Source organism: Tachypleus tridentatus, chromosome 13 (assembly GCF_004210375.1).
Source record: "Tachypleus tridentatus isolate NWPU-2018 chromosome 13, ASM421037v1, whole genome shotgun sequence".
NCBI lineage: Eukaryota > Metazoa > Arthropoda > Merostomata > Xiphosura > Limulidae > Tachypleus > Tachypleus tridentatus.
Genome location: NC_134837.1, coordinates 94,296,423 through 94,322,907, shown reverse-complemented (window position 1 = coordinate 94,322,907; position 26,485 = coordinate 94,296,423). Strand labels below are relative to the sequence as shown.

General features: G+C 33.7%; 2 protein-coding genes across 2 annotated transcripts in view; one reads left to right on the top strand and one right to left on the bottom strand.

The window, feature by feature from the left end:
- The window catches only part of LOC143236631 (uncharacterized), a 202,202-nt gene extending 186,930 nt beyond the window's left edge, over positions 1-15,272 (bottom strand). Inside the window, exon 1 of the mRNA XM_076474973.1 lies at positions 14,879-15,272. Coding sequence (XP_076331088.1) covers positions 14,879-14,947 — 69 coding nt within the window. The 5' untranslated portion in view covers positions 14,948-15,272. The remainder of the gene's footprint in view (positions 1-14,878) is intronic.
- Positions 15,273-15,512: 240 nt separating this feature from the next.
- LOC143241100 (uncharacterized) overlaps positions 15,513-26,485 on the top strand; it is a 168,162-nt gene continuing 157,189 nt past the window's right edge. The window contains exons 1-2 of the mRNA XM_076484645.1: positions 15,513-15,815; positions 16,016-16,061. Of these exons, the coding sequence (XP_076340760.1) occupies positions 15,724-15,815; positions 16,016-16,061 (138 nt within the window). The 5' untranslated portion in view covers positions 15,513-15,723. The remainder of the gene's footprint in view (positions 15,816-16,015; positions 16,062-26,485) is intronic.

Below are 26,485 nucleotides of genomic sequence, written 5' to 3'. Positions count from 1 at the left end.
AATATTTGACATCGCAAAGTGATCAGTAATACATATTGTATTTAACAAAAATTACATAAGGGAGGTTATTCAAATTAAGAAAAAAACAGTCCTTAACTAATGATGCAAATTAAACTAAAGGAGCAATACTTACTAAACTGATATCATACAAAGAATACACGATACTTACTAAACTGATATCATTCAAAGAATACACGATACTTACTAAACTGATATCATACAAAGAATACTCGATACTTACTAAACTGATATCCTACAATGAGTACTCGATACTTACTAAACTGATATCATTCAAAGAATACACGATACTTACTAAACTGATATCATTCAAAGAATACACGATACTTACTAAACTGATATCATACAAAGAATACACGATACTTACTAAACTGATATCATACAAAGAATACACGATACTTACTAAACTGATATCATTCAAAGAATACACGATACTTACTAAACTGATATCATACAAAGAATACTCGATACTTACTAAACTGATATCCTACAAAGAATACTCGATACTTACTAAACTGATATCATTCAAAGAATACACGATACTTACTAAACTGATATCATTCAAAGAATACACGATACTTACTAAACTGATATCATACAAAGAATACTCGATACTTACTAAACTGATATCCTACAAAGAATACTCGATACTTACTAAACTGATATCATTCAAAGAATACACGATACTTACTAAACTGATATCATACAAAGAATACACGATACTTACTAAACTGATATCATACAAAGAATACACGAATGATAAAGGTGACATCATCTTCTTACCCTGCCATTCACCTCATAAGCCTGAAAGTGCCTTCAGTTATATTGAATGTACACACCCCTCATGCTTGTAACGTATATGATCCAGTTTTTCTTTGAACAAAATGAAATCTGATGGTATAATTAGAAAGTACTGTTAACGCTATGCAGTTCCCTATTTAATTTGAGCTTGTGAATATGATAATTAACATTTCAAACATCAAAAAGTCGACTCCATCACAATGACTATAGCCAGAGAATTACTGTCTTGTCACTCACTCAACTACTGATGTCAAATTGTACAAAAATGTCTCTTTTTACATAGAAGTTACGTCACGAGAAGAAGTTTCATTCATCAAGTCATGGAACATCACAATCGAGAATGATGAGCATATTAACAGCATGTGGTCAGTGTCATTGATTAGTATGTCTTTCTAAAGCTAACTGAGATTGAATGATAAAATAAACGCCGAGATTGTTATCAATGAAAATCTTATTTTTAACGTATATAGTGTAAAAATTCATATCTCAGTAAGGTTGATGGTATGCAATCTATTTACTAGGCACTTTACAACCATGGTAACAAATAAACAAGCAAAACATTTGTTTAATTGTGTTTTAATTTCAATATTTAGTTCAGTATGTCCGGCAACTTCTACTTACCATGTTAAAACCTTTTATAGGTATATTATTACTATCTTATATTAAATATTTCTAATTGGTTGCCAGGGGAACACCCTGTTTCCTGGGTGTTCCAATGGTCAATAAACGCGGGTCTTCTTAAATGAAAGAACAACCTTCAAAATGGTTATGTGTGTGCAAAAAGCTTATGTGTCTGATGACGTACTTGTAACTTTTTAGTACAATTCAACCCCTACAACTTTTACAAGTCCATTACGCAACTATAACTTCTATCAGTAGTATAAAGTTCAAGCTATGGATATACTCTAATTTTTACCTCGTAATTAGACCAGAATTTTAGCTCTGAATCTACTGTAGTATAGAAGTAGGTGTTTTACACAGTTTGCATTGAAGCTGTAGTAAGAAACAACACTCGCGTCCAGTGTTTACTACAATAGGTATGATTCAAAACATGAAACTGATAACATTCCAAATAAGCATCTTCTTACCTGTCTTCTCAGCGATATAGCGGTATGGCTGTGAACTTTCAACGCTAGAGCTTTGGGTTTCGATACCCGTGGTGGACAGACAAAAGATAACCCATCCTCTAGTTTTGTGCTTAATTACAAACAAAACAAATAAGACAAAGCTTACTGGTAAATGGGTTGAAGTGTCCACATCCCCGTATGAAGTTATTTATTAAATAGTTTTAAAGAGAGCTTCTTTTGAGATGCAATTTAAGAAGATACATGGTTTATTACGTATTTTATTTAATATGGTCAATAAACATCTTATGAATTATTATCGAATCTTCTATAAAACAGTAATTCGACGGAGATCGGTTTCATACCTGCAACTTCCTTAAAACAAAACACTTCGGACAATGCTGACTTACGTGCAAGAAAGGTGTGTTTTTTTCACGTGCTTGATAATAAAAGATCATGATTTCAGAGCCTTATTTTTCCGAATAAGTATCATATTAAGAGAAAAATGGTTTTTAGATTGAAATTCAGGGCATAAAAATACATTCGTGAAATATTCTTTTAGGAATTTTTTAGCATGACAGTCGTCGAGTATTATTGTGAATTAAGAGTTTAATACTGCTATAATAAAAACACACACACTTGTTATAATGTAGTGACTTCTAATAATATACATCGTGTTTTGAACTAATATATAACAATAGTTTTCAGCCCTGGCCCCAGCTTTCTATAACTGGGATGGGAAAACGATGTTTCAGGGTTTTTTGTCTCCTTGCCCTACTAGCCAAGCCTGGTAACCATTATAATCTCCTATTCTTATGGACCAATAAGCTCTTGGATGGTTTAACAGCAATGGTCGGTATTTTCATTGTTTTTAACATCATATTCACTAGTGTAACACTAGTATTCATCATTCTTAATGTCTGCAATTATGTAGATTCTACCTTTTCACATTATTAGAAAAGTAGTTAATATTCATGCTGAAGAACTAATGCAGACATAAGGTGTGAACAATATAATCAAATACAAGAAAGTGTTTGACTGCTATAAAAGTAGAAGTCAATTTTCTTAGTGTTTTAAATTGTTGTATAATAGTGACGACTCAGTTACTTCTAAATGCGCTCCACATTTTGGGATCTTTGAGCGCACAGTAAGAGTTATGGTAGACTTCCAATATTCCGTGAGGCAAGAGAAGCCCAGTAACTGGTGGCGTGCGATGTTGGTTAGTCTATCAATCGTGGATAAATATGTACAGATAACACACTGTGTAGCTTTGTAAGAAATTCTGGAATAAACAGTTACTTCCAACGCTAGAATTGTTCACTTATATGCTTATATATTAGTCAATGTTTCTAGTCTTTTTTTAAGTTCTTGCAAATGTTTATTCGAATGAATAACGAAAGATATGTCGGGTTACAAAAGTGAATGAGGTTCAAGAAGAGATTTCGCTGAACATTTTTCACACTGTCAATTGGAGACGAGTTATCAATAACAATCAAACCTATTATTCTATTTAAAGACCCTGAAGAGGCCTTCGCGAATATGGCTGTTCATAGCATATTTTCTTCCCATTAATTAGTATGTACAAATTTAGGGACGGTTGTATGTGGACTTGGACATTTAGCTCACATGCGCATAAGGTACCTTTCAGATTGAAAACTCCAGTTCGAAGAAGTACGAACTTAAACAATAAATTACATTTACGATAAAGAATCCAGTTTATTGTTTCAATATTGTAAATGAAATAAAAAATATGGCGGCGCCACAAATTAAACAAGGCCCGTATAAGTAAACACCGTACGTATGTGTAACGCAGTACTATTATCTCTATATTTTTCTGTAATTTCTATGTTTTTAAGCTTTTCAGTGAAATTAAATAATTACATCCAAATGAAACCAAATAAGTAAACAAAATTATGAGGAAGGACTGCATTAAAAGCAGCAAATCCCAACCTCTGGTTAATTATATTGTAACCACAAATTTTAAGCCATAAACAAAACACATTAAAATTAAACAAAAACGTTTAATTTAAGCGTTATAAAGAGAGAGTGTATGGTTTGAATATAAACATATATAATATAAGGTACTCTCTCTATATATACATAATGTATAAAGCATCTCAGGACGCATGAAAGAGCCGTGAAAGCAAGAAATACAATGTAAGCGTTACCAACAGATTGTGGTATTCAAACAATGCGTCCTGAGACACTTTCCGACTCGATAGTGCCACACCCAACATTCACGCCAGATAATCAGCCAAACGTTAAAATAGCTCAATCTTCTATTACAAAACTTTTGTTTTTCAGAACTTCGGTTCTCATCATCCGACTTTTTTCACTTCCGTATTAAAGGTTAATCAGTTTTCGGGAAGGGAGTGAAGAGTATTTATAGTTTCTTTCAGTTACTGGTCATCTTTCAAGCTTCAAAAAGGAATGAAATATTTTTAAACCAACGTGATTTCCAGGCTGGATTGGATTGGGTTGGAACACTCAAATTACTCCAGTAATTAGAGCATCCGAAGCTTTATCAAAAGTCTCGTGTTTATACACATCAGTTAGGATTTTTTTAAATATATTATTTTACTGCTAAGTGATCATATTCAGAACAAGTTCTCTTCTTTGTTTGTTGTTTGAGTTTCGCGCAAAGCTACACGAGGGCTATCTGCTCTGGCCGTCCCTAATTTAGCAGGGTAGGACTAGAGGGAAGGCAAATAGTCATTACCACCGATCGCCAACTCTTAGACTACTCTTTTACCAACGAATTATGGAGTGGGCCGTTATATTATAACGCCTTCACGGTTGAAAGGACAAGCATATTTGGTGCGACGGGGATTCGAGCCCGCGACCCTTAGATTACGAGTCGAGCGCCTTAACCACCTGACCATGCCGATCCAACAAATTCTCTTAAGATTCTAAAAAATGAGATTACCATAATATTTTATATTAGTATCTGTTAAAATTATATTTCAAAGACTGCCTGTCAAAGTGGTTTAACAGTTACATCGATCAACTCTCCTGTGGAAGTATTGCATTTTAAGCCCCAGTAGAAGTAGGATTTTGTTATTTTTAAAATAAATGACCATATTTCAGCAAGATATTTCAATACCAATATATTGGTTAATATTCGAATTAAATGTTGGCATGTTTATATTATCAAGCCATCTCATATTTACCTTTCAATTAAATACTTCTAACACCATCAATGGAATATATATTAAGACGTTAGCGTATAGGATCGACTACTAAGGTTATGTTTTAAAATGGGATCCAAAACTCGAGTGCTTTTGAACAGTCGACAATTCTCCTTCAGGAGAACCTAGGGTGTTTATTAATGCTCCATTTGTTACTGGTGGATTTAAATTGAGGAATCTCTGTATAGTTTGATTCTGTAAATTCTGTCCCAGTATGTCAGTATGGCGCATGTATGACACCTCAGTCTTTTTTCGTTTAGTTTTCTGAGTTGTTTGAAACTTTTACTGTAGTTTAGATAAGAGTGCAGTAGAGCAGCTATGGTTAAGGAAGTGTTTATCTTAAAACTAATAAATGGTCTTGATTTATGACAGGGAGAAGGTTCAGAATTTGTTAGGCTTAGAAAGTCGTCAGGTTTAGGGCTTTTTGAAAGGTTGTCGGATGAAAGATGGTAATTTCTTTCATAGGTTGTAGAAGACACTGCGTATGGATGAGGAAAAGTCTCAGAGGTTGTAGAGTTTGGAAGGTCATCAAAATAACGGGTTACTAGATGGTTGCAAGGAGTAAAAGGGGAAGCCTTAGAATCTTCATAATTAATATATTTAGGAGAATGGGTAGTAATGGTAGAAAAGAGCTTTGTGAGTGTAGAGGTGTGACCTACAGTAGTATACGTATTTTGAATGGGAGAGATTCTTGGATTGTGTCTGTCAGGTTTAGAGCTAAGGGAAAAAGTTCTAGAAACAAAACTAGAAGCCATAACTTCTGCAGCACGACGCTTAGAAAAGTAGACACAAATAGTTTTGGGAGAAGCAATGATAGAAATGGGGTTTGAAGGCGTATTGGATATGTTGCTACAGAGATGTACCCATGGTTTGAAGAGGCTTTGTGGATCGGATATGTGGAAGAGAATACGTTGAAAAACATTTATGACTAAGAACGGTTGATGGATCTAGGTCGGACTGCTCAGTGGTTGTTCATAGGCGAGGAAGAATACAGTTAACGATAAAGAATCGTAAAGTTCAGAATAGAGAAGCGATACCTTTGAAGAAAAGGTGTAAACCATCCTTTGTTCAGTTTTCAAATTAAAGATGGCGTTGTAAAAGAAGGATAAGTGTGACTTGCATTGGCAGAAGTCACGTGCGAGAGCGTTAAATTTGTCGCTTTTCTGGTTTAAAAAGTCAGTAGTACAGGTCTATTGTCTTAGAGGTTAATGAGTATGCCAATTGACATCACTGTAGATGATGTTTGAGAAACAAACATGAAGATCAGTACAGTAAGTTAAAATACATACTTGTAAGTCTTGTAGGTCGTTAACACAGTTATAAACTATCATTCCATGTCTTTCAGGTAATTAATTCTGACGTGGAAAATTAAATATTTTACAGACAGTAATAGTAAATTTACAGTGTCTAAAATGTCAGGTACGGTGGTTTCACTAATTGAGTTATTTGAAATATGTTGGTTGTTAATGTAAGAAATGTATTGATGGAGGTACTTTATAATCGAATCTCCAAAAATGGCAATGTAAGGTGAAAGAAGAGGTAACTTACCGTCAATAACGGGTCCAGTGGTCCATGAGTGGAATATAAGTTCTTGTTAGAAAGTTAAGAAACAGGATCACCTACAAAAGTTGTAATGTTTTCAAAGGAGACTCCAAACTCGAAAGCTTTCGAATAGTTAACTATTGAGGAAAAGAAAAATAGTCAACTATTCGAGAGCGCTCGAGATTTGGGTCTCGTTTGAAAACATTACAACATATGAAATAAGTTCTAAACTACAATTCTGATAAAAATAAAAATAGTTCAGAAGTAATCCAAGAAAACGGTGCTTAGCAAAAGAAAGAAAAGATGGATAGATAGATGACATTTCAAAATCAAGAAAGCTCAGCAAAGATAAAGATTATTGAATGGAGAAATACTGGCATAGTCAAATGTAGATCCTGAAGAAACAACAGAAAAGAAGACTAATCGATACTGAAAGACATGCAAAATGGATTCTGGCCCCTGTATTATGTCTTTCTCGAGCATTGAACGGATGTATCAGCTAGTTTTCTGTATTAAATAGTATACTTAAAATTAAGGTTGAGCATTATTTAAATATTTTAAAGTTTAGCCAAAATACTTTTCAAATAAAAACCAGAAGTTTAATGATAATTTACGAAGTTTATGAAAATATTCACGTTGCTTTTTCAGAGACTTGTATTTACAATAACTTTAAGATACCTGACCCCGTCCCTCCGTTTAATACAGACTGTTTGTGAGGCCTAATCAGGGTTGCCAGATGATTTTGTTGGACTTTACCAAATAATTTTGTAACATTTACCAAAACTTCTCAGATTTTACAAAGTTAAATAAAAAATACATATAACTAACCTTATTTTATTAAAAATTGGCAATTGTCTTCTTCATTGGTATATGATTTAGTTTCCTTCATTTTTTTGCACAATTTTTCAGACGATTACCATTCTTTACATGTCCTGTTTTCTAAAAGATTTTTCCCATATAATAAGTCATTTAGTGTTTCCGTACGTAACCGGGAACGATTTTTTACCTTTATATTCATTACCAAAGAGAACAGCCTTTCTGCTGCAGCTGAGGAATGAGGCAATGATAGTAAGTTTGAAATTAATTTTTCTTGAGAAATATAATACCAGTATTTCTCTGGTTCTGAAATTTCATTCTCTTGCAAAGTTGACTCTCGTCATTCTCTATTGATATCTTCATACTTTGTTTCCTCAATAATGTTAGGAAATTTCATGGTCAATGAGATAAATGAATGTGGCTGTCCTTGAGACACATTTTCTGGGTCTAAAGCTTCAAATAGCTGTAAATACGTGAACATAGCAGATGATACAAACCGTTTGTACATTTCCTGACTTAGTTTGACATAAATATTCAATGTCTTAAGCTGAAATTCTCTGAGTTCTTTGGCTCGGAATTTGGAAGAATATTCTAGAAACATACTTTCAGTTCTTGCTCAACGATATATTTCCCTTAAGGAAAGGCAAACTGAAGGATCACTAATGTTAGCCTTCGATATATTTGCATCTTTTAGTAAAATTACCAAGGATACCTTTCAAACTACTGTCAATGGAGGCACGTAGCCTATGAATTCTGAAGCTCTCAGCTTGAAACTCTAAATTTATTTTACTTACATATGGCACAATAAAAGTTAGAAAATGCAAAGTACATTTTTACAATTGTATTCTGTAAACCTTCCAGTACTGTAGATGTTAAACTCATCCCATCTTCTAATGCCGCTGAAGTAAAAAAATAAGAGAAGTGCTGGCCATTGATTCAGTAGTCTTTCTACCACTTGCTGAAGCGATAAACATCGAGTACAGCTATAATGTAAAATCTTTTTAGAATCTGTCTGGATAAATTCCTGTTTAGGCTGTTTGACAAATATGAATAAATACTCAGCTCCTCTAAGGAAGTTGGAAGCTCAGAACATGCATAGGATGCACATAAATACAATGAATAGCATACACAACCTTCTACAAAGAGATATGGCACTTTTTACTTTAGAAGACTTTGAACACCACATTTTGACACCATCGTTACAATTGCATAGCCTATTAGATTTTTAAATGGGATTCCATGTTTTTCAAAGAAAGTATTACAGAATTGTAAATGCCTTTGGCAATACAGCATTTGATTTCCAAAAGAGTTAAAAACTTGTCAACTGTTTTTGAATATGGTTATCATAAAATCTAGCTATTAGAATAAGTTGCCTTTGTGTAGGTAGATCTGTACTTTCTTCAATAATTAATAAAAAATTAATATTCTTTAATTGTGCTATAAGAATTTCCACGTTTTCCTCACCAATTACATTACAAAAACTAGCCGTTCCTTTTGTTCTTGTACATTTAATTCCCTTAGCAATTTTAGAATCAGGACATGCATTCGATAGAAAGCCTGAAAGGTGATCTAATATTGTGTTCTGCCACAAACGCACACATTTTCAGTTCAGTGGAAGTTACTTGAAACATGCTATATGAAGTAGAAGGCCGTAAGAAATCAGTTATTTTAGAAGCCTGGGCACTTGCTTTAATATTTTTTTTAATGTTTTTCACTGTCAATATGTTTCTCAAGTATGGTAACACTCCCAGATAAGTCACAAGTGCATATTTTACAAAATGGCTTATTTAAGATTTTCCAACTTCGACTAAAACAACTAAACTTAGGATCATTAAGCCATTTTTGTGGCAACTGACGTTTCTGTTCGTAACTAGGCTTATGCAGGCTTACTTTTTTGCATGGACTTTCTACTAAATCACTATCCTTATCGCTCATTTTCTCAGCCATTATGATCTGTAGGTCAGGTTAAATGTAAATTACATAAAACTATAAAAATTAAGCAAAACAAATTTAAAATTAAACAATGCATTACACTGTAAACGAATACTGATACTTACGAGTCACAACTCTCGAAATCATAACTACAACTACAGTATATAAAAACAAGACCAAAAGAGCTGGATCATCATTGTCTGAAATTATCTTGCACCTGCGCAATGAGCCCTTATGAAGCACATTCAGACATTTAGACATAAAACTCGCCCTTATAAAGCATATCACAAGGTCAAATTTCCACTAAAGGAGGCAAGAAATTTGAAAATCTTTTATTGGCCATATAACAGGTAAATTAGCAAAATTTACCAAATTTCATGATGGTTTTACCAAATTTACCAAATTCGCAATCTTGGATCTAATTAGAGATTTCACACCTTATAGCTTTCAGAAAGTGCAAAAACCTGAACATAATACAAAAATGATAAATAAAACAAGGAAAAAAACATTATAATTTAAAGCTTCAAGTAACGTACATAAGGATTGTAAAGATAAATAGGGAATATTTAAATACTTTTTAGAGTTGCATATATATTTATAGCACAAGATCTAGAATTTGTGAAATTTTTAACCTGTCCATCATATAAACTGTAACTACTCATTCAAGTATTCAAACTGGTTCCTTATAAGGTTTATCCGACAAGTTATGAAAGTGTTTAGTCATTTCTGTTAGTTATTCCGTGGAAGAGAGAAGTAATACGAAGGTTCTGTATGAGCTTTAGGTGAGTGAATATAGTAACATGCATCAATGTATTTCCTTTGGCCAGGTGGTTGAGGCACTTGACTAGTAATATGAAGGCCGCGGGTTCGAATCCCGTCACATCAAACAAGCTCACCCTTTAAGCTGTGGGGACGTTATAACGTAACGATCAATCCCACTATTCATTGGTAAAAGAGTAGCTCAAGAGTTGGCGGTGGGTGGTGACGACTACCTACCTTCCTTCTAGTCTTACACGACTAAATTAGAGACGGCTATCGCAGATCGCCCTCATATTGTTTTGCCCAAAATTCAAAAACAAAAAACAATCCGATTCATTTCAAAAGCATTTTATCGATTGCAGATATAAATTTTTTTTCAAAGACAATTTCAAATACCATGTGGATATGCATGTAGTATTAAACAAAAGGTTTTGATTATACCACTTTTGGAGTATACGTAATTATTAAATCAATCCAAATAAATGCATAAAATAATGTGACTTCAGATTACTATTTTAATACTGACCAAAAGATAGGATATTTCTCCAATAAGATGTTAATATTCGTTACATTTCGTTTGAATTGATTTCACCTTTCATATGTTCCAATAATTTCCTATTCATTTCAGACGTTATAGAGACTAATTGGGGAACCCGTACCCTGAACAGAAGTTATGTGAATTCGTAATTAATAAAAGATTATCTTAAGACATGAAAATTTTTTTTAGATATATATTTATAAAAACGCCCATAAAAACAGCAAAACACTAAATGTGAAACCGTAACTTTGCCTCATGGACCCAACATACCTTCATGCCAAATTTGGTGAATATCCATCAAAAGGGGCAAAGTAGTGGTTAAAAACCTTCGCAAGAACACTCACTAAAACCTCAAAATGCAAAATTAAACATTTGTATGTGTTTCCCTATAGATCTAATGAACCTCCATACCAATTTTGGTAAAGATTCATCTACACCCTGCGAATTATTTACATGGATTGTTCTATTATATTTGTATAGATGGTACCAGTGCATTTGATCCGTGTGTGACGTATTTATAACGTCTTATCTGCATCTTGAGAATAGAGAAAAATAAAGTTCTCCGTGACAGGAAATGGAGGCGAAACGGGAAAATAGTAACCCCTATTGTAAATCTACATTCACACAGGATAAAAATTTCGCGATGTTGAATATTGCACATGGCGTAATAAAAGCATTTTTCCAGATTATAAGCAAGAGTTCCGTTATACTATGATTCCTCATCATGCTATAGGCTAAGGATCTTCAGAAAGCTAGGGACTCCATTTGTGGGATTGAAGTACGAAAAAGATACATTCATCAGACCAGTTTGTGTGTGTGTTTTTTATATTAAAGACACATTGGGCTATCTGTTGTGTTCACCACAAGGAATTGAATTCCGAATTTTAACATTGCAAGTCTGTAGGTATATCGCTGTTTCGTCAGGGGACCGAAAAACGAAAATGTAATTTCATTTATAAAAAAGTATGGGAATGCAAGTTTGACGATAAGGTAAAAAACAGATAGAAAAAAATAGAAAAGTTAGAATACTAATCGTTCTTTTTGGTCAATTACATTATTTTTTATTGCTGCTGTCGTCTGCTCAGGGGTCTCCTAACAACGTAAATGTCGAATCCTATTAACACCCACAAGGACTTTCTAACAATTCCATACATATACTGTTTGGACGAATTAAAGGATTATACAGTTTGTTTAAATTTTTATATTTTTAGCTTATTTATAAATATATACATATATTTCAAACTTAGCATGCTTGTTGTAATATCTTATACTAATCCTCTCTAAGGTTTGCAAGTTTATGCATCAATGATTCCTCATGCAATAGACCTTAATAAGAAATGATCCAAATTCTGAAAAGTAAAAGGCTAGTTTCGACTAATTAGGAATGTATTTACTGTTAATATAATGCTCGATTTATTTATTTTTTGTTGCTGGTATTGTCTTTTGCAAAATTGTTTAAAGTAAATTAACTGGAACTGGATTTTGCGCAACCGTCACACTGATTCAAAAGGATTGAACCCAGAATAAAGTGTTAAAGGTCATGATAGTGTCACAATTTCTCGTCAGAGGATTGTAGCGCAGATACCAGGAGGCCAGGCCGTAGAAGGGCTATAGGAGAAGTATACGACCGATATTTGCGGAATTCATCCCTTAGAAATCGTACCAGTAGCACTAGGGGCCTCAAAAACAAACTTCAACAAACCACTATGTTGCATACATCATGTTTAATTGTCAGGAATAGGCCCCATTACGCTTAACTCAGAGAACCTGTTCATGTTGGAGTTCCTGTATTAATAACAAGGAATCGAACAGCGTGGCTGGCGTTTCATCAGAAACATATCACCTGGACCCTTCAGCAATGGACCCCTACACTGTTCACAGATGAGAGCAACTTCTATGTGTCTTCAGGTGACCAACGTATCCAGATTTGGAGACGTGAAACAGAGTTATGTTTGGCTTGTAATGTCTACATCATGATATCATTCATGGTCTGAGGTCGCATCTGCATAAAGGGACATATGCAATGGATAAAGGATTTATGACAGCAACACGTTACGTGGATAAGATCCTGTTGTCCATTTTTTGCCTTTTTGCTGGTATTAAAAGGGATATTGTATTCTAGTACTCTCACTGGAATGTTTGATATCTCATGGTGGCTTTCTCTGAGATCTTTTGTTGTCAATTACGTTGTTCCATGCTGAAAGAACAGGATATTTTATGCGGAAAACAACAGTGTTGTTCTTCTCGGAGTATAGACTTACTCACGCGACTGGAGATGACTTTCATTGCTAAACAAGGAATTTTCTATTGCTGGAGCATTATTTGACTAAATCAGTATTTTCGTTTTTTACATACTATGCACTAGTTATTCCAGCAGGTATATTTTCTAATAAGTGAAAGCACAGTTGATACCTTAACTAAATACCTAGTATAAGTAGTTTGAGTGAAAGAAACTTAGTGGTCCCTTTCACTGGCTTTCTATACCAAGAATACATGTTTAACATGTACAAATATATATATATATATATAATTAAAAGGGTGGGAAATGTATGGTAAACTTTTATATACAAGAGTCGATGGTTCGCGACCCCTTGATGCAAAATTGTGCTCCACACTCTGGGTACATGTATGTGTTACAAGAGCAACTAGCAACTTCAACTATTTGATTAGAGTTATCAGGTGGATGTTGTTGAATAGATCCGTTCCCTCTAGTTTATCAGTTCAAATTTAGGGATTGCTTGCGCAGATAGCAAAGTCTCAGCAATCATACATTATTCTAATTAAGTGGCTAAGAAAAACACTTTTTTTTTCTACAAAACATTTCTATAGAGCCAATGACTCAAGGTCTCTAATCAAAGCACTGGTATGTGACTAGAGAGGCTTAACATTCAATTTTAATGTTAATGATACACATTGAAAAGAATAAAACAGTTCATTAGTGAGACATAATTTCCAAATTTAATAATATCTAATATCGAGAATCAATAACTTGATGTTGCATAGTTTATTCCACTTCACATTTAATTAGGTAAGAAGTACAAACATATTGAACAAATGGCAGTGTTATTTTGTGTAATAAGATCATTACATATTTAAATGACGATAAATATTCTTTTCACATTCGCAGGTAAATAAGAAACATGCTTCATAAAACCCGTAAGGCATACCTAGAAATGACGAAATACCATATCAAATATTATGTTATAATATGTAGCATAACGTAGTTCGGAATACTGTTAGTGTTGAATCATTCTAGACAGGATATAATTACTCCATTTCACACAATATTTGTGAAATATATGCATATCTTTTGAAAGCCAGTTACTAAATTCATATGTTACAGTGTTATTAGTAACGATAAAAGGCCACCCAGAACAGTTATACGTTATCACTACGGTCTACATGGTCCGTGAGAATACACAATAGTGACAGAACAGGTGTTTACATACTGTATTTATCGCACCTCTATATTTTTTACTGTATTTGCATACTGCTAAATGTTACTTGATAAAATATGTGCATATTTTATATTGAGAAACAAGACAAGTGAATCCATAATCACTTGATTTGTCACACGAGCAAATATTTAAGTGCTATTGGTGATGATAAACATCGTATCTAATCCACATTTATATCACGTAAAATAAACACACAAAAATTCATTTTCTCATCTTTAAAACACTAAAAATTACTTTAGTTTTATCACACCTTAACTACTTAAATACGATACTCGAAACAAGTATTTTCAAAACTTTTATAAAAGATATTTTTAGTATTTATATTAACAACTAATTTAGTTTAAAATTCCATTATTTCAAGATTAGAACTACTACTCAGTGTACATGAAAACTGCCTTTTAAACTTAATAATTCTAGGCTTAGAGCTCCTAAATACTATCTATAGATAGTAAGTTTTGAAACTAAAATCATTGCATGCCTAGAAGAACTATTTCACGTTAGCTCAATTATCGCAAGGTATTGAATTACGCTAAACGTTAATAAAGTTGCAGAAGTCTGTAGTTAATATGGTACGAGCGACTTTTGTTCGCAGAGCGTGATAATAAGAAATTACATTTTTCACAAAGCAGTAGTACTGGTTTTACTTTTTTTAGCGGTTTTTAACTTAAATAATACATAGGCCTCTACATCACAGAATCTTTTTTTCAGTTTGACTTTTTTAAAGAAATCTATAATATACTCACGAAACAATAGTGTACTTACCGCTGTGTCTCCGTACCGAAAACGTAAAAGCGTTAACAGAACGCAGAACAAAACCCACATCAAATGCATTCTGTCCGTCACTTCTCATCGAAATAAAATAGTTATGCTTGCTTAGGCCACCAAACCTAGTTAGTAGGAATGTTCTCGTGCTGTCCTAGGAGTTGACATAACACAATTAGAACATTTCGTTTTTCGAATGTTGTGCTTTAAACAACTATTAAAGTAAAGGGATTCTTGTCCAATTTTATCTTGGAAGGAGATCAAATCCTAAGGAATATTAGGCGATATGCTTTTGGTTTTTCTCTTTCGGTAATAAAAGTCGTATTGAGAGGTTTGTATTGAAAAGTTTACTTTCGCTTTGTTCAGGTCTGTAGTTATGAAAATTGCAGGGAATATGGTTAGTTGCTTTGCGATTTAGTTTTATCTCTAACGAATCAGTGTGTAGATAGATAATTTAAGTTTTTTTATTTTCTTTAACGATCAGGAAGATACAAACCTATTGTCCAATGAAAATAACAGATTTCTGATTTGTATTTATCATCAGTAGTAATCTTACTTTTATCGAACTGAAAGAGAAAGCTCAAGAACGTCACATGACACGTTATATCATTTTTTTGAAGCTAATGATTTCTAAAGTTCATTTATCAGAGAGTGTACTGCCACGACAGGCACGAGACATTCTGCACACGTGTATATAATTGAAGTGTGCATAAACACAGACTAATACATATGTAAAATTTTGGGTATTCTTAGAGCTGAAAAAAAAATCATCTCTAAATTAGCCATTACTTTTATGCCTTTTAACGCTCCTTCAACACCAGGGGCTAAGACTGGAAAGGTGTGGAATGTCAACAGGTCAGAGTTACCGTGAGGCTTTCCAAGGCCAGAGAGTTACAAAAAGTGTGAGATATGGATCGTCTGTGAGAGTTAGTATATGGTAAGTCTTCGTACGTAATCAGTACAAGCACATAGTTATTTTGGATAGACGTGATTTCAGTTTTTATAAAATGACAACTTTATCAACGTTTCTATATGTATAGTTCAATACAATAACGAAATTTAACTACACAGAGTCACGTTGCAAAATAAACGTTCATAACTAATACATATTAAATATTTTTTGTTGTTATTTTTCAGGTTATGCCTCCTATTTTTTATTCTTAGCATCGCAACAATAAAAGCGGTAAGTACTTTTTCTGTACATATATTTCTATAATACGTAAATTTGTAGTCTGTTTTTGACTACCGAACGTCAAGAAAATCTTAATTTAGTGATAGCTGATAAGTAAATAACGTGAGAAAGTAGAAGAGTTCAATGTATTAAAATGACAATTAACAGAAAAAATAGTAGTAACGGTAATTACATGTTATTATTATTATATACTGTATTTTGTTGTTGTTGCTCACTGATTGCCTTTGGATTGAAGTATAATTTGAAATAACAACTGAAGTTACAAAAAAATAACAAAATAAATTGGAAATTGACTTATTCCGCGAATGTTTCAATAATGACCTTGTCAATGCCACGAATTTGTCCTGATGTTTTCTTTATAGGACTATTAATCACTTCTCTGCAAAGTGTCCACATTTTGTGCCGTCTGAGCTTGCAATCATGAAAATATCAAACGGGACTTTATATTTAAAATGTACACAATTTATTCCAAACTGAGAAAATTGAAACACGCTGATATCATGTAGGTTATATATTTTTTTTTTAAATTAGAATTTTGTCAATTTTATAAATATTTAACCCCTTTTGCGACGTCAATCCTGAATCAGTTCAGGTGCAAAAGATTAGTTTGAAGGGTCACAAAATTACTGTAACTTTTGCTATCTGTCTGTACTCAATGTGAATTCAAAGTAAATGTATCATTTAAACCACAACTCACATAGTAATACGAAAAACCAACCATAAAAATAAAGTAGCTTTCTAAACAAGTCAGAGATAAAGTGGTAGAGAAGTACAGAACAGAGAAAGTTATAAGAAAAATTTCTAAGTCGCTGATTATCCTTTTGAGCACTGAAGATGTGGAATGACTTTCATACCTCCAGTCACTACCCAGATCAGACCGCTCTACCAAACTAAGTAGCCGGAAAAGCAAGAAACTGGTTACGGATACCATTGTGAAGCCAATAGTGATTTTGAAAATTTTGCAAAGTTTTGTGTCTGAGATGGGAGTCAGTATTCGTACATCGACAATATCCCTGTCTATACACTAGTCTAGCCTGTTTGGGCAAGTGTAAAGAAAGGAGTTTTTACTGAAAAAGAATCATCTTAACTATCGTATGGAGTTTGCGATAAAACACGTTAATGATACTGCAGACATGTGGCATAAGGTTTTTTGGTCAGACGAGTCAAAAATAGAGCTTTATAGTCTAAATTACAAGTGTTACATCTGGTACAAACATAATACAGCACATCATCAAGCCAACCCCTTCAAACTGTCAAGCATGTGGAAGCAGCATCATGTTAAGGGGACGCTTCACATCATCAGGGACTGAAAAACTTGTCAGAAATGAAAGGATGGTTGGTATAAAGTACAGGCAAATCCTAGAGGGAAGCTTGCTTGAGTCAGTTTAAAATATCAAACTGTGTCGCAAATTCACATTTCAGCTGGACAATGACCCGAAGCGCAAAGCCAAAGCTACACTGGAGAAGTTTCAAAAGAAGAAACTGATTGTCCCAGAGTGGTCCATTCAAAGTCTTGACTTGCATCCAATGGAAAATGTATGATGAGACTTGAAGACTGTCCTCTATCAACGATCCCAAACGAACTTCTCAGCAACTTGGAGCAATTTTGCCAGAAGGAATGGACAAACAAAATACACAAACTAATTTTGCAAAGCTGGTAAAAACCTATTTAAAATGACTCACAGCAGTAATTGCTGCCAAAGACGCTTCCACCATATACAGACTTAGGGGCTGAATACTTATGCAATAAGAAAAATTCAATTTATTTATACTTTTTGCAGGTTTTTTACTAACATTCAACTTCCTTCACACGTAACAGGGTAACATTTTATTATTAAAGTTTAAATATAAACAAATTATTTAAAAATCTTTTACATTATTTGTATTTCATCAAAATGTGGCGTTATTAGTAGGAGGTGACAATTTTGCAAGACACTGTATTGTAACCGATAGTGTGTTATTAATCGCTGTTTTATACAATAATAGTAAAAACTGTTAATTTAAAATGGAGGAATAAAGATCATCAAACGGAAACAAGTTGAATCAAAATGCAAAGATTTTATTTTCAAGTCTACAATTAAGGACTGAAAAATGTAAACAAACAAAGCTGAAAACAGTGTCTGCATTACTTTAACAAGCTAAATAGGATAAAAATAAGGATTTATAACTTGAGAAAATAATGTGAATACGGTTTTTATTTTTATTCGTTTAATTTTTATAGTCCCTACTTCTAGGATTGAAAATATATTACATTTTGATTCAACTTTCTTCTCTACCTTTTTGACGATTTCTGTTCCACTTTTTTAAATTAACAGTTTCTACCAACCCAGTTTCTGTAGATTTTCTATGATATTGTATGTTGGCTTTGTTAATCTACAACAATGAGCAAATGTATGCTTAGAGCCCCCCTCAAAGTGCGTATAACATTTTGTCAGTAGAAAAGCATTGTAAAACATATACGTCTAAAACAACGCTTTAAATGAAGTTTCGTGTTTTTAGAGTAATTATTCACTGAACCGGCTGTTTTGTACCTGTGCTTTTATACACACAGGCGTTTAACAAGCTTCGAATACAACATCACATCTATTATGTTCGTAGCCCCCTGCTGGTATAGCGGAAAGTCTACCGATTTACAATGCTAAAATCAGGGGCTCGATTCCCTCTCGGTAGGCTCCGCAGAATGCCCGATGTCACTTTGCTATAAGAAAACACACACACACACATTATGTCTGTAACCATGTAAAACAACATTAATGAAAATTAATCAAATTTTGAATGGTCATGGACATTTGTAGCCCTTCACATAGCTCCCCAGTCACACAGTGGTATGTCTGCGGACTTACATACTAAAAACCAGGTTTCGATACCCGTGGTGGGCAGAGCACAGATAGCCCTTTGTGTAGCTTTGTGCCTAATTCTAAACAAACAAACCCTTCACACAGCATATCTGTTTCGGTTTTGGTGAAAAATACTAAGACAGTTTCGCTGTTGGCTTGTGAAACAATAATATGAACAAATGGGGAATTTAAAATTTTGTTTAACTATCGTAAAATCACTTATGTTTTTTGGGCGGTCTTAACAGTTGAAAAGGAAGGTTATAAGTGTTGTTTCAAGAATAAATCTGCTTTTTAAGGTGGTTTTTGCTCGAATGTTTTGTTAGAGTTTTGAGCAAATTTCTGTACGATTCTTAATATGAATTCTTATCGTGGTTCATGATCTTAAAATTTATTTCTTCTTATTTTTAAACAATTAAGTGGCAGGTCACAGTGATAATTTACCTAATTTTAAAATTATGAATAGGTATTAGTTTAATGTGTAATCAAATTATAGATACCGCTTGGCACCTATATTGCGAAGCAACCAATCTAAAAAGGTGATTATTTACAGTTCTTTCAAATTTCCAATCATACTTGCGAATTAAAAAAACAATTAAACAATATCTCATTTGTTCATTCCGAAGATCTTAATTTTTTAAAGTACGACATTAACTAACGTAGTTTCTTAATCTTCTTTCGTGTTGCCCGAATATTTCGTCGTTTAGAACAATTGTTGTTATTTCGAACTAAGCACAAAGCTACACAATGAGTTATCTGTGTTTTGCCCACCATGGATACCGAAACCCTGTTTTTAGCGTTGTACGTTCGCAGGCATACCGCTAAGCCACTCTTGGGCGTTTAGGACTAACGAACAATCTTTTTGTATTCCTTTTACAGTTTAGTAGCATAGATGTGGGATAACTAATATGTTTAAAGCATCATATCTGAAGTACTAAAAGGCTACTTTTTTAAATCTTTACACCGAAATTTGCTGTTTTACAAACATCAACTCGAGACTTTTCAAATACATTGTTGTTTCCTAAGCTAGAGAAGAAAAACATACATGCTGGAAATGAGGTTTATTTTTGTCAAGAGGACTTATATTAGAAAGAGAATTTCAGAAAATACTAGGGTGTCTGTCGCCCCCTTAGGCCTTACTTCCATGGCGAGAATCATACTCTTTCAAACGACGAACAAATCGAAAGGAGAAAACGTGGATTGTTAAAATGCTTTCGTTCTAGATTGATTCCGGACTGTTTTGCCATTCTAGTGATAGATCCGACACTTTTTAAACTTAGTTTTACGAAGCGCATTCCTAGACATGAGGCCAAGCATGGCCAGGCGGTTAAGTTTCTCGACTCGTAATCTGAGAGTCGCGGGTTCGAATTCCCATCGCACAAAACATGCTTGCCCTTATAGCTGTGGGGGCGTTATAATGTAACAATCAATCCCGCTATTCGTTGGTTTAAAAAAAAAAGTAGTGTAAGAGTTGGCGGTGGGTGGAGATGACTAGCTGCCTTCCCTCTAGTCTTACACTGCTAAGTTAGGGATGGCTAACGCAGATAGTCCTCGTGTAGCTTTGCACGAAGTTCAAAGACAAATAAACAATCTTAGTCATAATTAATGTTCATTTCTCTGTAACTGATCGAGGTTGTTTCCAGAAATTTTTATGCATTCTAAAGAACCTTAACTGTTGAAAATAGTTACTCACAAATTTTATTTATCGGTTATCACCACTTAAGTTCTCCAGTGTTCATTTTTAAGAATGATTAGTTAATCTGAACTCTTGTACTTTTAGAATGTGATAAGTACAAGTTTTGTATGTTATACCATACACTAAAAATAGACAAAGTCTCTAAAACATTACAACTGGGTGTGTAACAATCCCCTGAAAATTGGTTATAAATTGAAAATTCATACATCACGTTGTTCCCCACTGGTACAGCAGTAAGTCTACGGATTTACAACATTAAAATCAAGGGGTTCGATTCCCCTCGGTGAGCTCAGCAGATAGCCTGATGTGGCTTTGCTCTAAAAAAACACAAACACACACTGGTTTTGCTATAAGAAAACACTTCGCATACGTGCCAGAGATGTTGCGCATTTAATGATACGAGCTAAATACGCCATTTGCTTCGTGTGTTTTTTTCTTTTTGTTTTGCTTGTTTATGTATATGTGTGAATTATGGGTCTCTAGAATGGTAATCGTTAAAATAAAGTACAGCTCGAACACAACATACTTTTGTGACTTCACAATTATCATTTTACGAATGGAGCATCTAAAGAGGCAAATCTTACTTCACTAACATCTGTGTTCACTGTTGTCAACGTTTTAACATCTCAGTATCTCGTGTAATAAATATACCATCATATAAGTAAGAAGTAGGGATGCCGGTGAGAATACAGATTACACACATCTGTGGTAGGAAAAGGGTTAAAAAACGTGTTCTGAACTTTTACAGTGCTTTTATCTCATATCATATAAATACAATATACTTCAAAGAGTTTTGTAGTTTCCTATATAATGCTATACTGAATTAATTAGCATCTGAAACAGCTAACCAGTTCATATGTATAGTGTTCCACATAGAAATGTCTAATTAGTTGCCTTTATAGAAACTTCAGTTTCGTAATGTACTGACCTGAAGTCTATCTATCTCTTCTCCAATTGGAAAGGATTTTTACTACCTTCAAAACATCTCGTGTTGGTTAGGTTTCTCTATGAAGCTCGTAGTTCTAGGAAGTTTCGTCACAAGAAAATAATTAATATGAGATCCACTCTACAGCGATTGATGAGTGAAATGAATCTAAATCTACTTCATGGAGTTAACATCTTGAAACTGAAATAATTTAAAGCGATTTTAAACTTCAGCTCTTCGAAGTTATTTAAAAGAAAGGGGAGGTTATACAGAAGAGAGAATAAATGTGTTTTCTTATTGTAAAGCCAAATCGAGCTATCTCCGAAGCCCACCGAGGGGAATCGAACCGCTGCTTTTAGCATTGTAAATCCGTAGACTTACTGTTGTACTAGTTGGGGGTGAGAGATTAAATAACACAAACGTTAACAAAAAATTTACTTATGGTCAATTAACCATGAAAACTTTGAATGGATAGCCCACTGTGTAACTATTTACTGAATAACAAACAAAAATTATATGTATTCATTTTTACACACACAAATTGTTATTAGAATCTTGTGTAAACGTTCCTCTCTTGAAAAATTCCATTTAAAAATTTATATTGCAATTTACGGCTTAACAGCAATGATTTACAAAGAATAAGAGACAGAAACATGTTGATTGTTTGTTTGCTATTAAGTACAAAGCCACACAAAGGACTGACTGTGCTCTGCCCAGCACGGATATAGAAACCCAGTATCTATCGATACAAGTCTTCAGACGTACCAGCATATGTTGAGCTGATACATTTTAGACAATTGAAATATATGGAATTGATTTTGCTATATAAATGTTTATTAAGTAATGAGCCATATAACTGTTGAACGCTTGTGTTAAGTTAAATGGGTTAGCAGTTCACAACATCTATAGAACCTCTTATCACAAAGAACAACACTGAACCTTATACAAATATTCTGTCACTCAATATGCTACTAATAAAATTAGGTCATTGTATAAAAGAAAATGAAAGCGGCATAACAATAACTAGTGCACGGTTACGTATCGGCATATCGTGAAGCAGATTCGATGCTATCCAGTTAAAATATGATATAAACATAAAGTAAATAAACATTTAGTCATTTTTGTGCTTAAATATGGTTTGAAATTTGGTTACCGGAAACTCTAATGTGTGAATAATATTTACTCCAATAGGAGTGGACTCAGCATGGCCAGGAGGTTAGGGAGCTTACTCGTAATCCGAGGGTTGCGGGTTAGAATCCCCGTCACATCAAACATGCTCGTCCTTTCAGCTGTGAGGGCTTTATATGTGACGGTCAGTTCCACTATTTGTTGATAAAAGAGTAGCTCGAAAGTTGGCGGTTGGTGGTGTTGACTAGCTGCGCCCCCTTTAATCTTACACTGTTAAATTAGGGATGGCCAACGCAGATAGCCCTCGTGCAGTTTTGCGCGAAATGCAAAAACAAACAAACAACACAGTAAGATTAAAATGCACTTACTTTAAACCAAACTTCGACTTGGAAGTAAAAAATCTCGCATGTATTTTAAGAAAACCATAATCAGAAATGTTAACCACTCACTAAGTTTTCGCTTTCTTCAGTTTTCGCCAGACTTCATTTAATCATACGGGTCATATCTTTACCAGCGCAGCACACATCTGTGTATTTTATGCGCAAGTCTTAAATATTTGTAATAACTTGTACAGAGAGAACTACCCTTTAAAATTCCCAGCCATTAAAAACTAAAATTTTAAAATAATGCAAACGCAGTAGAAACATTCATAAGTGCACAGTAACTCTTGACAATAGCAATAATGGGTATTTCGTCTAGGATTAAACATCTGATCATAATGATGGCAGACTTACATGAAGTCGGCGTTTTGGTTTCTCTGTCATGATTTGGTTTGAATTCAGTGAAAAGCTACAAGAGGGCTATCTGCACTAGCCGTTCCTAATTTAGCAGTATAAGACTAGGGGGAAGCCAACTAGCCACTACTGGGCTACTCTTTTACCAACGAATAATGGAATTGACTGTCATTATATAATGCCTCCATGGCTGAAAGGGCGACATGTTCGGTGTGACGGGGATTCGAACCCTCGGATTACGAGTCGAGTGCCTTAACCACCTGGCCTCCTCTGTCGTGTGAGGAAATGAGCTGAATAAGAATATACTCACCTACACCTTTACTTAAATAGTGGGAAGGAAACGTTCAGGTTTGGAGATTTAGGGAAAGGTTATCCTATTGTAAATACAAAAACATCAACTTGTCTAAGCACTATGGTGCCGATTATAAACACATTTATCAATCGCATCAGCGTAAGTTAAACTAAAAAGTAAGAAACGTGATCATTTGGGGTCTGATTATGATAGTAACGTTTAAATTTCCACTGGTTTGTTTTCATTTTTAGTTAAAAATAATGACACAGTACTTTTAATAAGCAGCATATTATTCCATTTATGACAGTTACTGACAATACGCCCTCTAGCATCCACAGTTCACTCACAATAAAGCATTAATTGATAAGTTAAACAAGCAATATATTCAGAAGTTGATTATTTTATATATTTAAACAATTTTGAAATCTTGCCACGTCGTTGTAATTAATGTCATTACATCTGGATTTGCTCTAAGGATTGTGCAATTTAAAAGGCCCAGTACGACCAGGTGGTTAAGGTACTCGACTTGTAATCTGAGGGTAGCGGGTTCAAATCTTCGTCGCGCCAAATATGCTCGCCCTTACAGCCGTGGGGGCGTTATAATGTTATGGTCAATTCCACTATTCGTTGTAAAAGAGTAGCCCAAGAGTTGGCGGTGGGTGGTGATGACTAGCTGCCTTTTCTCTGGTCTTATACTGTTAAATTAGGGACGGCTAGCACAGATAGCTCTCGAGTAGCTTTGCGCGAAAGAAACAAGTAAATTAAAATTGGGCCTTGAGGCATAGTTTCTAGTAATGAATATTGTCTTCTGAGGATAGTCGTTATGAGTTTACATTCCTGTATAACAGATAACATATGTTTTTTAATTAGAAGAAACATTATTTTCAATTAGGAATAATAAAACATACTGAAAGAGATAAAAACACATCCAAATGCTGGTATGATGGAACAGTTTAAATAGGTTAAGATGAGCTGTATTAAGTCGGTTTACAATGAGCTTCAGATTGGCAGTTATAAGCCTTTAACAAACGTCTAGCTACATTTCATTTTAAATTTTCTATTTAAAGATAAAATTATACTTTCAAGTAATCAACGCAGTCAGTCAAAATAAGGAATGGGTTTTCCATCAATATAATTATAACAAACTATGAATTAGTACATGCATGAAGTAAATCAGTGAACCTATAACATAATTACCAAATTACACATTTTATTCTCTAGACAGTTTTATTTGAAAGATAAAGTGAATCCAGAGTACTAAAACTAGATGTAGACTTACAAAGGATTCATTTTCAGCCAACTCGTCGTTCTGTTTATTTCACAGCAGACATAAGATACAAGTTCTGGCCTTGCTTGTATAAAGAGTACAACGTTGCTGAAAATTGCGGGTGTTATTTGAAATATCTGAGCTTATGAACAACGGGGAAATAAAAATGGGTAACACATTTTCCAAGTCCGTTTACATAAACAATATGTTTATATTACGCAGTTCTCACAAATAAAAATAGGGTATTTTATAAAAATATAAAGTACCCTTCATAAATGGTTTATCGACGACTAGGAGGGCTTGTGACACGAAAAATCGGGTTTCGAAACTCATGGTGGCTATTCCAATACAGATAGTTTATTGTGTAATTTTATGTTTAAAACGAAGTAAAGAAAATAGTAAGTGACGCAATTTTGTATAACAACAGTGGAAATTATAATCTGATGGCTTATAATTCAAAGAGAAGTGGTTTTACTGAATTCGGATGATTTAATGTCGTCTGAGGGTTGCAATATATAAATTATCTAAAATTCTCAGTTTCATCTCATTTTCAATCTGACTGACTATCATAAAGTTTTGATGGTACATTTCATTAAAGTAATGTTTATTTTCGTAATATCTGCATGATGGATCGAAATCTCACATACGTTTCTCTAAGCTATATATACATATTTGTGTGTGTGTGCGCATGTGTGTGTATAAATGACTTTTGTCAACAGCACATTAATTTAATATTTTGAACTTGATGAATAAATTGAATTTTTGGTATCAAATTCCGTAAGAAAATCGTGCGTTTTAAAAAATTATTTTCAGAAGTCAAATAAAGCTGACTTTCGACTACTTGAACTGGTATATCATTTAAACCAATTTACTTTTTCATTGTAATCTCAGCAAGTGTGTGTGAAATGAATACATTTTTGTGTTTTGCAAACAACAGAATATCGACATTTTCAAGTTCTTCTTTAATAAAAATATTACAGTTTGCTGCATTCAATTTATTTCAGAATAAAAATCAGTTACACCATGTTTTATTATTCTGTTTCCAATGATGAGAATACTACAAATAATACTAATACAAAATTCAAAATATGAAAACGATAAGACTACAAAACTCAGTAACATTTCCACCAAAAAGTAGAATTAGGATTTGCTTGTAGTTAAGCACAAAGCTATACAATGGGTTATCTGCCCACCACGGGTATAAAAACCCTGTTTCTAGTGTTTTAAGTCTACAAACATACTGTTGCACCACTGGGGGGAGGTCTAAAATTAGGAACTTATGTAATTATTTTTAAGAAAGTTAAGCATGTCAAATGGTATAGTTTGTTTTTTTAATATTTGATTAACTACATTTAACAATGAAATTGGTCTACAATTTTCTTCTAATTCTCTAAAAGTGTTTGTAGTATGTAGTATTGTATCTATAAATAGATATTACTTTAGTATCTCTAATTGTTTCTACCCCGGTAATACAGGGGTAAGTCTACAAATTTACAATGCTAAAATCAAGGGTTTAATTACCTCGGTGGATTCACCAGA